We start from the raw sequence: 15,254 nt of genomic DNA, 5'->3' as shown, positions 1-15,254 counted from the left end.
CTCCTCCTAAATGTTACACACTGGACCTTTTTTAAAGCTGCATCGATCAATATCGTGCCACTAGAGGGCAGAAGACCTCCCCAGAAAGCTAACACACATACACCCTTGACTTATTGTTGCCATAGAAAATTATTAAACCTAATGTGTGAGCAAACAGTTGCCTGTTGACACATACAAGGACATGATGCAACATTGAAGTTCATGTCCACCTAGTCCAAGTCCAATGTTTTAGCTCTGCTTTGTTCTCTCTATGGTCTCTTAAGTTGGCAAATGTCCCGTTTGTATCAGCTAGTTGCTAACTTTCGTTGAACAATACTGTAATTTTTCTTAAGAAAAACAAAACAATGGGCTTAAAAAGCTTTTGTAAAGCCATGTATTAAGTCATTTAATTCAATACTAATATTAAAAATACTTACTAATGCGGCTTTAAACGTATCTAAACTGTCAGTATCCCTCTCCTGATCGCTGAGACAGATGTAGGTGTTTAGCATATTTCACTGTCATTCTCATCTGTCTGCATTCCTTTCATTACTCCTCCTTTTCCTTCCTCGTCCCTCGTTCATTCCCCTTTCTTGATTATTCACCCCCTCCATGTCTCTGCCTGACCCCGCCAGTCTCGTCCCCCATCCCTTCCCCTCACCTCTTTTCTTCCCCTCCACCTCGCCTGCTTTCTTTCGTCTCTTGTCTATTTGTTCAGCCGTTAGGAGCTGAGTAGCTTTTAATGAGCTCTTTGATGAACGTCTCTCATTAGCGGGAAGGAGGGATGGAGGGAAGGAGGGGTGGCGAGGTGGAGGTTGGGAAGGATTTTGGGAATGGAGGCAGAGAGGATGGAGAAGAAGCATCACTTGATTCTGCATCCTTCCTATCTGTCTCTCCTTCACTTCCTCCTCGTTCTTTTCACCTTCGTTCCCTCTTCTTGTTTCCCCTCCTTCTTTACTTCACTCCATCAATCTGTGCTGCTGTCCGCCCCTGTTGAATCCCTCTTCTCTTCTGGTTCCCAACCTTTCCTTTCCTTGCCCTTGCTCTCATTTCTTTCCCATTCCTTCTCTTTTCCTTCCTCAATTTTCTTTCTCTTTTCTTTTCCTTTCCTCTTCCTTTCCTCTTCCATCCTCTCTTTTCTTTACTTTTCCTTTACTACCTCTCTGTCTTTCCTTTTATTTCCTTTCCATCCCTTTGATTTCCCTTCTTTTCCCCGCCTTTCCTCTCTCCTTTCTTCTGCCTTCCTTTCTTCATCTTTCCTCACGTTACCCACCTTCCTTCTTATGCTTTCCCTTTCTATTAATTTCCTCAAATTTCCTTTTTTCATTCTTCCTTTCCATTCCTTTCCTCACCTTTCCTGTCCTCACATTTCTTTTCCTTTTCTCACCTGTCTTATCTTTCCTTCTTTACTACTTGTCCCTCACTTTTCCCTTCCTTTCTTTTGCCAGGCCTTCCTTTCTTTTCCTTGCCTTTCCTCTCCTTTCTCCACTCCCTCCCTCCACAGTGCCTCAGGCTAATGGTTCCCAGTTGTCTGTACTGAACTCTGAGACAACGCCATTTCTGTCAGACAGACCTACCTGTGTGTGTGTTTGTGTGTGTGTGTCAGTCAGCCCAGGTTCAGGACATGTAAATAGAATTAACCCATTTCACGCTCAATCTCACCCTTTAATAACTGACCCCTGGGGTTGTATGGAGTGTGTGTGTGTGTGTGTGTGCATACAGAGTTCAGAGGCCAGCATCGTATTGGAGGATATCCGGCCAGTCGTAGGTGTGTGTTTCTCGAACATATGTGCTCGCACGTGTGCGCCGTGTGTGTAATTTGATTTCCCTTTGAGGTGAGGGCTGCCTCTTGAATGAACTGCGCTCCAGACTCTTTCCTGAGGTGGACCTCGGTTCACGAACAACTACAATGGGATCTTTCTGCTGCTGTCGGGTTTGTTATATAAGATAAGATGAATTTTATGGATCTCGGAGGGGAAACCAGTTTATTACAGCGGCAGCGAGTTGAGCTGCTGCCTGGAGAACAAACAGAGGAAATTATATCAAAGTATGTCACTTAAAAGATTATTAAATTGTTTCATAATGAAAGCCAATTATTTTTACTAATGTGTCTAAAAATGTTTTTTTTTTTTTACTTTTTTTTTTTATTGTTTAATTTCCTGGATGTGGTATTCTGGGAACAAGTTTGACAACTTCTCTGAATTTTTAGAAATGGATTGCTCCACTGGAATATTAATGTGTTTTACATCTTGTTTCATTCATTCACTTCTTGGCCTTAGCTGCTGGTTTTTTCCTCCAACTGTACTGGAAAGCAGACTGTTGACCTCTGTAGAAAAACATTAGCAGACCAGGATGGAGGAACATGTTGAAGTTAAGATTAGAGTTAAAGGGTGAGTTTTATATATATAGACATAATTGTTTTTTAATTTTCAAATTCATTATGAAAAGGCAGTTTGGACTTATCCCCAGCCTTGTCCATCATAGACAGACAGCAGGGTCTACTTAACTTTTAAAAACAATATTAACCTCTGTTGAACTTCTGTAGCTGGTGAGCTAACGGTCTTATTTTGCGTTTTGTTTCCAGGATCGTACGTTATTTTATTAATTTATTGACAGGGGCTGAAATAGCCGTTGAATTCCGTTTATTCAGAAGTCATCCTTCTGCCATGGACTCCTGTCTCATTACTGTCTGAAAACCATTCCTCAGAGCGCTTTATACTGCAGCAGAGGAGGTTACATACAGCTGGATGGTGCACACACGGCTAATAAGCTAATATGATAGTTTATTTTGAGCTCTCCGTTCCCTGAAACATCGGCACTCTAAAGACAGGTTGCTATTGTTCAGCGACTCAAATTTGCATGTCAGAGTTAGCCAGAGTTACATTTTATACGGATCACTGATTGCTGCAATTCCGCTGGAATGAATTGATTTTGCCACAAATTCCAATGTTGTAAATGACTGTGTGACCTGGCCGTGAAGCAGTTTGACGTTTAATGGGAAAGTCATAAAAAAAAAATGAAGCCTTACGGGAATAAACATGGATAAATGGGTAAAGAAAACCTATAATTTAACACGAGAGTATATATATATATATTTATACTTAAATTAGGTGCTATTTTGTGACTTTAAAGAATGAAGAGAAAAAAAGCAAAGTCAAAGCACACAGTGCACAGATTTGTGGCAGAAATCATGTTGATAATATATTCACTGCGAATGCTTTACAAACATAACAAGATAAAGAGAAACACAGTCACGTATGTGCGATTAGAGCTGTATAAACACACAGTGCAATTATATGATTGTAACTGATTCACACCAACACTTCAAGCTAAACATTAAACACAATTATACATGTGTTTGTCTGATTGTGTGTATATTTGCACATGGCGGGTGTATACACGCGTGTCTAATCTCATTGTGTGATTAATGTACGTATTTAAATACGCGGCGCTGGGATGTAAGGTCTGGAGTGTGTTAACCACCTGAAGGTGTGTTTGTGTGAGCGTGTTTGTGTCAGCCAGACACATCAAAGTCGCGTCACCACTCATTCGGGTAATCAGGGCCTGCAGTAGAACATGCGCTTCCTTTCCTTCGTGTGCTCCTTATTTCGTACGGAGGGGCAGAAATTACAGGGTTTTTTTTGTTTTCTCGTGATCTCGACATAACATGTAGTGAAGGACTGCGTTAGCGGAGTTTAGGGAAAGGAAATGAAATAATAATGGAATTGAAGTGACGTTATTTCACGATAACCAGAACGGGAAAATGTTTTTGGATTTCTTTCATTTCATCCTGTGCGTTCTCGTTTCTCTCCCACCAGCACTTCTTCGTTGAACTTTTACAAGCTTTACCTCATTTTCAGTTTTTTTTTTTTTTTCTTTTCTCCCCCTCGTCTCCTTTTCATCTCTTTGCTTCATTCTGTTGGAATGCAGACGCCGAGGTCAAGATCGAGGCCACGGCCAGTCACTGAGATTGCACACGTCTGCTCACACACGCACACACGCACACACACACACACACACACACACACACACACACATACAGTATACACTCACGCACTCTCAATCAGACCCACACAAACACATGTTTTGGTTTCTGTATTAATGCGTTGTCATGTACTTCCTCATCCGCTGCTTTTATTCTTGTTATGCTACTTCATCATTCTGACTGCACCTGAACGCAGCACACTTAATGCTCACTCTGTGTGTGTGTGTGTGTGTGTGTGTGTGTGTGTGTGTGTGTGTGTGTGTGTGTGTGTGTGTGTGTGTGTGTGTGTGTGTGTGTGTGTGTGTGTGTGTGTGTGTGTGTGTGTGTGTGTGTGTGTGTGTGTGTGTGTGCGTGCGTGTGTGTGTGCGTGTGTGTGTGTGAGAACTACCACTGTGTGTATATCTATTTATGTTTCTTTGTGTGTGTTTCAGTGTATCTGGGCTTACATGCATCAGCTTGCTTTCTTCTTTCTGTGTGTGTGTGTGTGTGTGTGTGTGCGTGTGTGTGTGTGTGTGTGTATGTTCTTGGAGATGATGAGCTTTGAAGGAGTTTTGGTTACTGTGCCTTTTTGTTTAGTGTGTAATTGAAAAGGAAATCAGCACTGATGAACTGTAATGTCTGCTCACTGCAAGCCACAACTTTATTTAAATGGACAGGGGAGCTATGCTATACAAAACTACACTAATACCACAGACATGATGTTGTGAAACTGAACTGTGAACTGTTTTGAGTTTTAGGTCAGGAAGTGTACCTTAAAATTACACACACACAAGTTATGATGTATTACAATGTAAAACCAGAATAGCTTCTGCACTGCTGTAGCTAATGGGGAACCTCAGAAACTAAACATAAATCACACTAATGGTGGCAAAATGTAACGTAAAGAAACTCCCAGGAAGAAGTCCTCTCCAGATTTTAGGGATGGTTTCTGGGAAGTGCAGTGCAGAAGCAAAATACAGAGACCTCATCTTCTCTCTCTCTCTCTCTCTCCCTCTCTCCCTCCCTCCCCAGGGTAAAGTTGCCCAGACGGCCTGCATGTCGGCCTGTAAACACATCTCCACCTCCCTGATGCAGCTCCTGCTCGACCCGGAGGTCAGACAGATCTCCATGGGAGCGCTGCACCAGCTCTACACCGACGTCAAGGAGTGCGAGAGTGAGTGTCGACATTCAGCATACTTCTCTTAAATATTATTAGCTACCCCCCCCCGTCTGCCCCCCCGTCTGCCCCGTCAGTTCCTACTTTTCTCCTCTTTATCTTTACTTTCTTAATTCAACCATGCCCTCCTTTTTTATTTCCTTCCCTGCACGCTCCCTCTTTGTCCTCCTCTGCGCTTTTAATCTTCACTTCTTTACTTCTTTAATTTGTCCAACTCCTTCTTTACACCACATTTTGATTTGTCCTACTCTCCTTTTTTTTTTGCGCCCCCCACGCACGTTTACATTCACACCCTGCGCACCTCCCCAGCTGTATTTATTTGTGTGTAATCAACAATACGGATAAAACATTTTTTAAACATTTTTAAGCCCTCGCCGTGTAAAGATTACGGAGCACAAATGAAACAGTTTGGAATTTGGACATTCATCAAGTGCTACTTTGACAATAAATCAGAAAAAAAGCCATGTGTGCAGTTTGCATTTGAAAGCACAGGGGGCGCTATGGATCAGCCAGTCAGATAGTTGAGGGGGGGAGCATCTTTGATAGCCTCTGAAAATCTTCTTACTTCACTTTCTTTTCCATATTTTCTTCTCTCTTCCCGTTTTTCTGCTTTCTTCCCCTCACTTCTTTGTCCTCCCTCTTTGCTTCTTTCCTTCTTCTCCTCTCCCACTCCATCATTTCATCCCCCTCTGCTCTTCCCATCCTATCCTCGCTGTCCCCCCCCCCGCCATGTTTTCTGAGACTTTAAAGATGCAGAGCCCCACTGCAGATAAAAGAATGGGGGGTGGGGGGTGGGTGAAAGGGTGCGAGGCGCCGTTGGCTCGGATTTTACATGATCAAGGTTCTTAGAGTCACAGCGCGGGTCACACAGTGTGTGTTGCGCGTATGTGTGTGTGTTTGTGATGTGATGTGCAGTGACATGCATGCAGTGCTGCGGAGGGGTTAGGAGGTTACGGAGTTACTGATTCAGGGCAGACGGAGGGCTCGGGGGAAGAGAAACTGGGAAGGATGGAGGGAGATGATAGGAAAAGAGGGGTGGGGGGGTGGAGATAAACTAGAGGAAGGGATGAAATGCAAAAGAAGCAGAAGAGGCGAAAAATTTGAGGGATGTGAAGAATCCGAACTGGGTGGGGGGGGGAGGATGGAGAGACAGACGGAGAAGGAAACCACAGACGGCGCAGGGAGGCGGGGGTGGGAAAGAGGGATTAAATTTAAAAGGGAGAAGGATGAACGAAAGATTGGAAGGGCCCTGAAAGAGAAAGCAGAGAAAGAAACAGGAACAAGGGATTAATGAAAAGGGGTGAAATGAAAAGTGCAAGGTGGATGGATAGATTAAATGGAAGAAACGGGAGGATGGGATTAAAATAAGGGCAAAATAAAGGACTGTTATACACTGTTAAACTATAAGCTTTTCAAAACCGAAAAAGGAGGGAGATGAGTAAGAGCAGTGGATTCAATTTAAGACGGGTGAAATGAAAAATGGAAGGCAGGAGGAAGAGAGAGAGAGAACGGAGCGAAAAGAGGGAATATTTGACATGAGAAGAGGATGAACAGTCCAAAGAGCAATGGGTTCATGAACGAGTGTAAGTAAGAATGAAAAATGGAGGGACAGTTTGAAAGAGGAAAGGTGAAGGAATAAACAAAAGAACACAGATGAAGTGAATAGAACAAGTCATGAAAAGAAAGAAAAGGGTGACGAAAAAGCAGAAATTAGTTTGATAGAAGACTAGAGAGATAAAAAAAAAACAATTAAATCAACAAGAAGCAAAGTGCACACAATTAGAGAGCGTTGAAAGAGAGTGAACCGAGAAGGGATTAAATGAAAAAAAGAGGTTAATATAGAAGGATAGAGCAGAATGGGATGAAAGAGGGTGAGGAACAAGAGGGCAGGGGGAAAATGGGATTAAATGAAAGAGGTGTGAAATGTAAAAAAAACAAGAGTACACAAGAAAGAAAGGGCAGAGAGGAGAGCGAAATACATGGATGAGAGGAGGGATTAAAGTGAAATTAATGGCGAGTCTGAAAGGAGGAGGAAGCGAGGGAGAGCACAAGAAAGAGGAATTAGAGATTAAATGAAAGGAGGAATTTTAAGATTGTGACAGATAAAAAGAAGGGGGGGGGCAGATGAAATGAACATGATCACGGGGGGGGATAAGAGAAGAAAGGCGTAGAGGAGGAGAAACGAGTGCAAGGAAGGAAAGAACATGATGAAACGTAGAGGTGTAAAAGGTGGACATAACGGGGATATGCAAGTGTAAAACTGGGAGAGAATGGATGAGAAAACAAAAAATGGAGAAAGGAAATTAGATATAGTAGGGACAAAAGTAGAAAAAGTGATGAAAGCGGAAGTAAAGGAGGAAAGAACTAGGCGGTAAAGAGGAGCCGAGACAAAAGAGTGAGGTAGGAACGCAAGGAAAAAGGGAGAAATGAGAAGGAAGATTTAAAGAAGTAAATATTAGAGGGGAAAACAAGCAGAGACTGAAACAAATGTGACGTAAAAGTAAAAATAAAGATCGGAACTGGATAAAGAAGGTACGAAAGAGCCACAAAACATAAAGGTAGAGTGGAAAACGACAATTGGGTAAGGAAAGAAACAGAAAAAGTAAAAAATAAAAAAAAAAAGATGGATTGGAGGCCGCTTTCCTCCCAACAGTCCTCTTTTAGGGCCATCGACACAACCGTTCTCTAACCTTATCCCAGTCGTTTTTTGACCTAAACTTAACCCAACCTGTACAGATCAGAAGATGCTGGCACGGGTGATTTTTACGGAGGTAGAACAACCCGTTTTCTCATCAAGGTCGGTAGGAAATGACGACGGAGAGAGAGACAGGGAAAGGGGGTGAGGAGAGGGGAAAGAAGAGGGTGAAGAGAGAAAAGAAAGTGAAGTAAAAGTTAGCAGGTAGCGTATGGAGGTTTGGTCTAGAGAACAAGGTAAAAGGTTAGTTTAGCCGACAGCTTTGCAGTTCATGAGCACTGTGTGTGTGTGTGTGTGTGTGTGTGTGTGTGTGTGTGTGTGTGTGTGTGTGTGTGTGTGTGTGTGTGTGTGTGTGTGTGTGTGTGTGTGTGTGTGTGTGTGTGTGTGTGTGTGTGTGTGTGTGTGTGTGTGTGTGTGTGTCTCACGGGGGTCACTGAAGATGGCAGGCGTGTAATCAGTGCTGTGGTGTGTATGGCCTTGTGTTTCTGAGTGAGGTGTGTGTGTGTGTGTGTCCTGAGGTGAAAGAGATTAGCTACAGGCCTCGTCTCTCTCTCTCTCTCTCTCTCTCTCTCTCTCTCTCTCTCTCTCTCTCTCTCTCTCTCTCTCTCTCTCTCTCTCTCCCTCCGCGGCACTCCTCTTTTCTCTCGTTCCCTCGCTCAGAATACCAGTCGGCTTGTTTACGGGGGCCAACTGACGCCAAGACCCCAGCTCACACTCCGTACGACCCCGACACACACACACACACACACACACACACACACACACACACTCACACTCTCTCTCTCTCTCTCTCTCTCTCTCTCTCTCTCTCTCTCTCACACACATACAGGCGTCACCCTGGGTTCAAAATCCAACAGTCCTCAACTGTTCTCAAACATGCAGGCGAAGCCCTGTACAAACAACAAATAAACACACACACACACACACACACACACTCACACTCACGCCCAGCAAGACAAGTGCTAGAAAATCTCCAACGTCCACACACACACACACACACACACACACACACACACCCATACACACACACACACATTCAGCACAACCTACGTCTAAACACACTACAAAACCTTTGCTCTTTCACACCCACAAACACGCACAAGCACGCACACACACTCTCTTTTCTCTTTTTCAACAAGACCCGGCGACATGACTCTAACACCCTGCCCTCCCCTTCCCTTCCCTCCCCCTCCTCCCTCCCTCCCTCCTCCTCCCCAGGCTGTCATTTGTCTGCCAATCTATCCCGATGCATAGCGAATCCGACCAGGTCTTTTATTATTCCGTTTTTCACCCTCTTTTTTTCCTCCCTCCTCCTCTCTTCCCTCTCTCCGGGGGTGGACTGGGGGGGGTGGGTTTGTATTTTCCCACAGGTTTTGCCAGAGCCGGCCCGGTCGCAGGCTTCCAGGGTGACACGTTGCTTCTGGCCTTCAGTGACTTGAGACAAGTAGGTCTTTGTCTCCCTCGTGGTCCTCTCTCCTTCGTTTTCTCTTCTCTTTCTCTGTTTTTTTTTTTTTTCTCTTCTCTCCACTATCTTTTTTCTACCTCCTCCTCCTTCTCCCCCCTCGTCCTTTTCATCCTTCCTCCCATCCTCCCTCACACCCCCTCCAGTCCTCCTCCTCCAACGCTTTCTCCTCCTCGTCTTCCTCCTTCATTTGGTTTTCTGATTTTTTGTTTGTTTTGTCTTTTACCCTCTGCTTTTTTTTTTATTCTACCCCCCGACCCCATCCTCTCATTCTCGTTTGCCGACTTCCATCCCTCTTTTATCCTCTCCTACTGTTTTCTATCTGTCACGTCTTTTAAAATTCCCACAGAACTTCTTTTCAGTTTTATATTTCGCCATCCACCAAACCATTTCTGCTTTTATCTTTTCCTCCGTTGTTTGCAGATTAACATATTGCTCTCCATTTATTACAAGAAATGTCCCTTTAGAAATGGTACGTTGATCTAGTAGCTTCAAAGCTACGCAGCTACAAAGACAGTTTACAAAAGGTATAAATAAATAAACTCGAAAGGTAAAAAAACACAAAGCGGAGGCCATGATTTACTCTATCTAGGTGAAGCTTCTTATCGGCAAAAGTCTCATACGGAAGGTCAAACCGATCAAAACCAACGGGTTGCCGATCTGTCTAAAATGTGTCCTTTATTTCACAAGATCAAAGTTCCATTATGATTACTTCTAATACTTTGATTTGTAGCAGAATGATTCCCATACATACTCTGCACTGTCCAATATGATGAACAACTAAATAAGATTCTTCATAACGATATGATGATGATGTTGACCCTGAGTCTGTGGGTGGATTCGAACAGACCGCTTTAAGCCTTCAGCTTCTGCTTGACACGTGTCCCTTTGCAGTGTAAACCAGAGGCGGAACCAAGTCATTGTTTTGTATGTCTCAAGTTGAGTTTCCGAGAAAGTTTCGCGTCCCAAACAAGTCGCAATGCGCTCTTCACTAAATGTAATGCAATTTTAACAACACAGTAATAATAGGTCGACATGCTTTACTGTTCAAAAATTGATTTGGCTATGTGTAAAGTCATCAAATTTGTTCCAAGTCACGTGCCTCGAGTCCACACCTCTGCTGTAAACCGAACTGCCTCTTAGCGGGATGATGGTTCTTGGTACATAGTCTCCTAACGCCTTTTGTAGATCTCTGTTAGGAAGCAGCAGCAGCAACATCTGCATTTATTTCCTCTAAAAACAATATGATCAACTTGAAAGATGCTAACAGAGCAGAAACTACTGGTGAAGAGGCCAAACTCTCTGTCGCCTGTACACTAGAACAATTACACTGTTTTGTTGCTGGAAGTTTTTAGCTTCAGTAGCTGAAATGCTTTGTGAAACACTCGTCCTGTCCGTGGTTGAACAGGTGAAAATGTTGCAGTAAATCTCCCCACCAGTTCATGGCCACTTCACCAGTTTCCCCTGCGAGGCCCAACCTGGGTCCTCAGACCTGATATTGAGAAACGGTTGACTGCAGGAAGTGGACCCGACTTTGTGCTGGGGCGTCTTGTTTTTCGGGGTCCTGGGAAAAACAGAGCAGAACCAGCCGGAGGAGGGACAGAACTGGACGGCTCCGCTGGGTTCTGGAGAATACAGGATGTTGGGGCGGAGTGTGTGTGTGTGTGTGTGTGTGTGTGTGTGTTTGTGCGTGTGTGTTTCAATGCGCCGTGTTTCGACTTTACGGAAAAAGCGTTTGGCAGGCAAGTGCGTACGTGCAGGAAAGCGCGTGTGAGCGAACTTGTGTTTGCCATCGTCGCTTTCGAGCGTATTCTTTCGGCAGAGACGTTGGTGTGTGTTAGTGTGTCTGTCATCGTTGTGGATGTGTGAAACAGGGCGGAGAGCCCAAGCGACAGTTTGTGTGGCTTTCTGGCTGCAGCGTGTGTGTGTGTGTGTGTGTGTGTGTGTGTGTGTCATCGTTGCTGTGAAAGTGGGTAGAAAGTGTCTGTGTGTGTGTGTGTGTGTGTGTGTGTGAGTGAAACTGAGCGTAGAGTGTGTGTGTGTGTGTGTGTGTCCGTTTGTGTGTCATCGCAGTGAATGTGTGAAACAGGGCGGAGAGCGAGTCAAAGTTTGTGTGTCTGCCTGCCTGTCTTTGATGCGTGTGTGTGTGTGTGTGTGTGTGTGTGTTTGCCGTAGTTGTTGTGGAGTGTGTGAAAGTGGGTGGAAATTGTGTGTCTCTATTTTTGTGTGTGTGTGTGTGTGTGTGACAGCGGATGACGGATGGGCCGGCAGGACGGAGCAGGGGACGATGAATGAGGTGACAGACAGAGACGGATAGCCCTTTATCCCTCCGTCACAATCCCTCTTTCTCTCTCCCTCTCTTCTCTTTCTCCGCCTGTCGGGATGATGCAGTGCCTCTTGTTCTCTCTCTCGGAGGAGGAGAAGGAAGGGGGGAAGATGGGGAGAAGGAGAAAAGAAAAAAATTGCATTCATCCGGCATCGATGTTTACTTCAGACCCCCTCCGCCTCCCTCTCTCCTCCACTCTGCGCTCCCTCTTTGCTCGGCTTCATCCTCCTCTTCCTCCGTTTCCATCCGCCTCTCCTCATTCTCCTTACCCTTCCCTCCATCTCCTCTTTCCTCCCCCTCCTGTTGCCGATCAGAATCAGTTGACTCCATCGCTCCTTTTGGATTTATTCAGCCCCTTTGCTCTTTTATTTCTTTCTCTGTCAGCCATTGTTTTTCCGTGACCATTCTTATCATATCAAAAGAATTCCTCCCACCCCTCACCCCTCCCCGTAGGCGCTTTCATGTGTCATTTCTGTGCGCGAACATCTGCCCGGGCGCATCTTTTTTGTGCGGCGCGAGATCCGCATTCTTTCAGGTAAATTTTTCATCGCTGCGTGTCGACGTGCGCGCTTTCATATGTGCTCATACGTGATGCTTTTTGGGACCGTGTGTGTGAGTGCGTCTTTGTGTATATGTGTGACCCGGTGGTGAATGGTCGATAAATCACGCTGACGGGGCCGTTTGTTGTGTGGTCGGGTCCCGGTGTTCTGGAAGGTTCCGGGGTCCTGGGACAGGGCCGAGACGGGAGTTCCCCCAGGACACACACACACACACACAGACATTCACACACTTAGATTGACGCACACAGCGTGCACAGTGAGATGAAAACATGGTTTGTCTCTGAGGAGAAATGAGAAGCATGTACAGAATCGAGAAAAAAATGTCTGTGTGTGTATATATTGATGTTTTCACCATGTTTATGTTGAGTTGCACAACATACTGTAATATTATTAATGTTAGGTATTGTTAGAAAAATACAGTACCTGAGTTTTATACCAAAATGGTATTTTTTTTCCGATATCTTACTTTGCAAAAAAGAAAAAAAAGTCCAAAAGCATGATAAACATCTCCTCTCATGACTTCATCTCAATATAAAGCAGTGATACAAGGTCATCAGCTGGAAACAAAGTCTGAATTTCCTAAAGATCTGAAAGAATCTGATTAAAGATGCAGGAATCATAACTAAGAATCAATGTCAACTTTTGCTACTTGACCGGTTTCAGTGCTGCAGACACATGCCGGTCACTACCCACAAAGTATTTAGGTTCCATACCAAGCTCTAAACATCATACTGTTTCTCCTTTAGCAGAGTCTAAAGTTCTTTCCATTTGGCCAGAAAAACAACACGGCCTTGCCTCGCTTTAACAGATGGGAAAGTTCTCAAGTTCCTATTGCATGAGATAAACATAGCAGGGTTCCAATTCCATACCAATACTGTGAAGTATACAGTGGTTATGACTCGGCATGGTATCCAGCTTTTTGCTCTCGGTGGACAGTAAATGAGTACTTTACTGTGTTGTACAAACAGGAAACTAAACGAGAACAAAAGGAGATTTAAAGTCTTTCCAAACACTTGGTTTTTTTTCTCTTCAATCTGAGACCACTGAGAAATAAGCCAAATTTAGCCTTTAAACTGACAGAGCGTATACTAAATTTTGTGGTTTGAAAGGACTTCAGACTCCAAAATAAAACTGATTATTCCTTATTGGCCCAAATATAAAACAATATTTTTATTCTATAAATTATCAAATATATTTGAAAAACTGGGTCATATTGGAGTTCTAGACATTTACTTACTCACAACAGCAGATATTTTATTAATGCAGAGCACTGTTACATTATTGGATGCAAGGCTAGTCTCAAAGTGTTTCGTAGCTTCAATCCTCTTCTCCCAAAGGTGTCAGAAAAGGGTTGGTTGTCTTATAACCAAGGTTGTCTAATTTTCAGTCCAAGACGGCGTCGAGCAACATGATCAACCATTCACCAAAGCCCATTCGTTGCCAGGGAAACTGTGCAGTGGGCAGTCCACAAACTTTCCACAATTTTGTAGGAAACCGGATGCGCAGTTGGTTCCAGATCCACATTCAAACCTCTACAAATTGACTAAACACAGCAGAAATCACCCGCTGTGTCCAATTACAGTCGTGCAGTTTTTCTCCAACATCAGAGAACCCGCTCGGGTTCAAAATTTCTATGTTCTCTCCAAATATTTGTGTAATCTTAACCCGCAAATATGGCAGGAAATATGACCAAAGTCGGGCGCCAAGTAGCAAATTTAACGGAATAAATTTATGTTTAGTCTATGAAATGTCCATCACAATTTCCCAGAAGTCAAGATAAGATCTTTAGATGACTTGTTTTGTCTGACTAACGGTTCAAACCCCCCAAAATATTCAGTTTACAATATAACATGGAAGTTAAGCAGCAAATTCTAACTAAAATGAGGGAGTATATGTCATGTTTTCCTTTATTAAAGACACCTAACCTAAAGACAAACTATCTTTCCTAAATTCGTCAACAGAAATGCTGAAAACTGTAACTTTATGTAGTTGAGTTTTAGTGATGCGAGGTCCCTGCAGGATGTCATTGTGCTCTCAACATGTTCTCCAACGGTTTAACTGAATGGACCTCTTGAATTAACCTCTTCTACGCTGAACCCTCTGCTGGTTCTTCCTACATCGGGCTAAAAAGCGGCGACACACGGCCCGGATTTTTAACTTTTATGACCAACTATTTTAGACTGTCTCGAAAAAGGCTGATTCACTGTACCAAGCTTATCTGAGCTGTCAGCAGCTTTCTCCTGTTCTCTGCAATTGCTAAATAATTTGGTGAGCGTGGGAGGCTGATTGTGTTAGTGTGTGTGTGTGTGTGTGTGCGTGCGTGTGTGTGTGCACACCCCAAGCTGCCCTTCTCCACAGATCCTATCAATCCTCCTATATTTAGAACATTCAGAAGTCTGTGGTTACTTTAAACCTTTGGCTGGCCTGTGTGTGTGTGTGTGTGTGTGTGTGTGTGTGTGTGTGTGTGTGTGTGTGTGTGTGTGTGTGTGTGTGTGTGTGTGTGTGTGTGTGTGTGTGTGTGTGTGTGTGTGTGTGTGTGTGTGTGTTGCGGTGTGGCGTCCTCCCAGGGAAACGCTTGCAACAGTAGAGTTTCACTCATCCCTTTCTCTACTCGTTCAAACGCCAGCCATTCTTCCACCTTCGGCCCAGTCGAGTGTGTGTGTGTGTGTGTGTGTGTGTGTGTGTGTGTGTGTGTGTGTGTGTGTGTGGGTCTTTTGTCATTGATTGGTCTGGGGTTCATTCCATTGGTTGACCACAGACAGTCGAATTCCATCCATTCATCATGTCATCTTTTTTCCCCTCCGCCCCCTTTTCTCTTTCTTACGTCTTTTTATTTTCTCAAAGTCCAGAGTTTATTGAACTTTAACTCTTTTCAGCCCCTCTTTTAGTTCCTCTCTGCGCTCCGTCTTTCCTCTCCTCAATTCCCTCGTGCCCTCTCTTCTGCTCTCCACGCCTCATACACAGATGCATAGAAAGACAGTAGAACAAATACATTACACACGGACAAAGCGGACACATTCAGACAAACCTGTAGCATTCTTTATATAAAACATCATCCAGAAGACGCTAAGACTGTTCTAAGGATAAAAAA

General features: G+C 43.9%; 1 protein-coding gene across 2 annotated transcripts in view; it reads left to right on the top strand.

Moving 5' to 3' along the window:
- The window catches only part of exoc6b (exocyst complex component 6B), a 97,249-nt gene that overhangs the window by 58,021 nt on the left and 23,974 nt on the right, over positions 1 to 15,254 (top strand). For both annotated transcript variants that reach the window (XM_051400054.1, XM_051400052.1), the window contains 2 exons: positions 4,976 to 5,117; positions 9,186 to 9,259. In XM_051400054.1, the coding sequence (XP_051256014.1) occupies positions 4,976 to 5,117; positions 9,186 to 9,259 (216 nt within the window). The remainder of the gene's footprint in view (positions 1 to 4,975; positions 5,118 to 9,185; positions 9,260 to 15,254) is intronic.

The sequence above is a fragment of the Dicentrarchus labrax genome, unplaced genomic scaffold, assembly GCF_905237075.1.
Source record: "Dicentrarchus labrax unplaced genomic scaffold, dlabrax2021, whole genome shotgun sequence".
In the NCBI taxonomy this organism is placed as follows: domain Eukaryota; kingdom Metazoa; phylum Chordata; class Actinopteri; family Moronidae; genus Dicentrarchus; species Dicentrarchus labrax.
The sequence above is the reverse complement of the archived record's forward strand: the minus strand, read 5'-3'. Positions and strand labels throughout refer to the sequence as shown.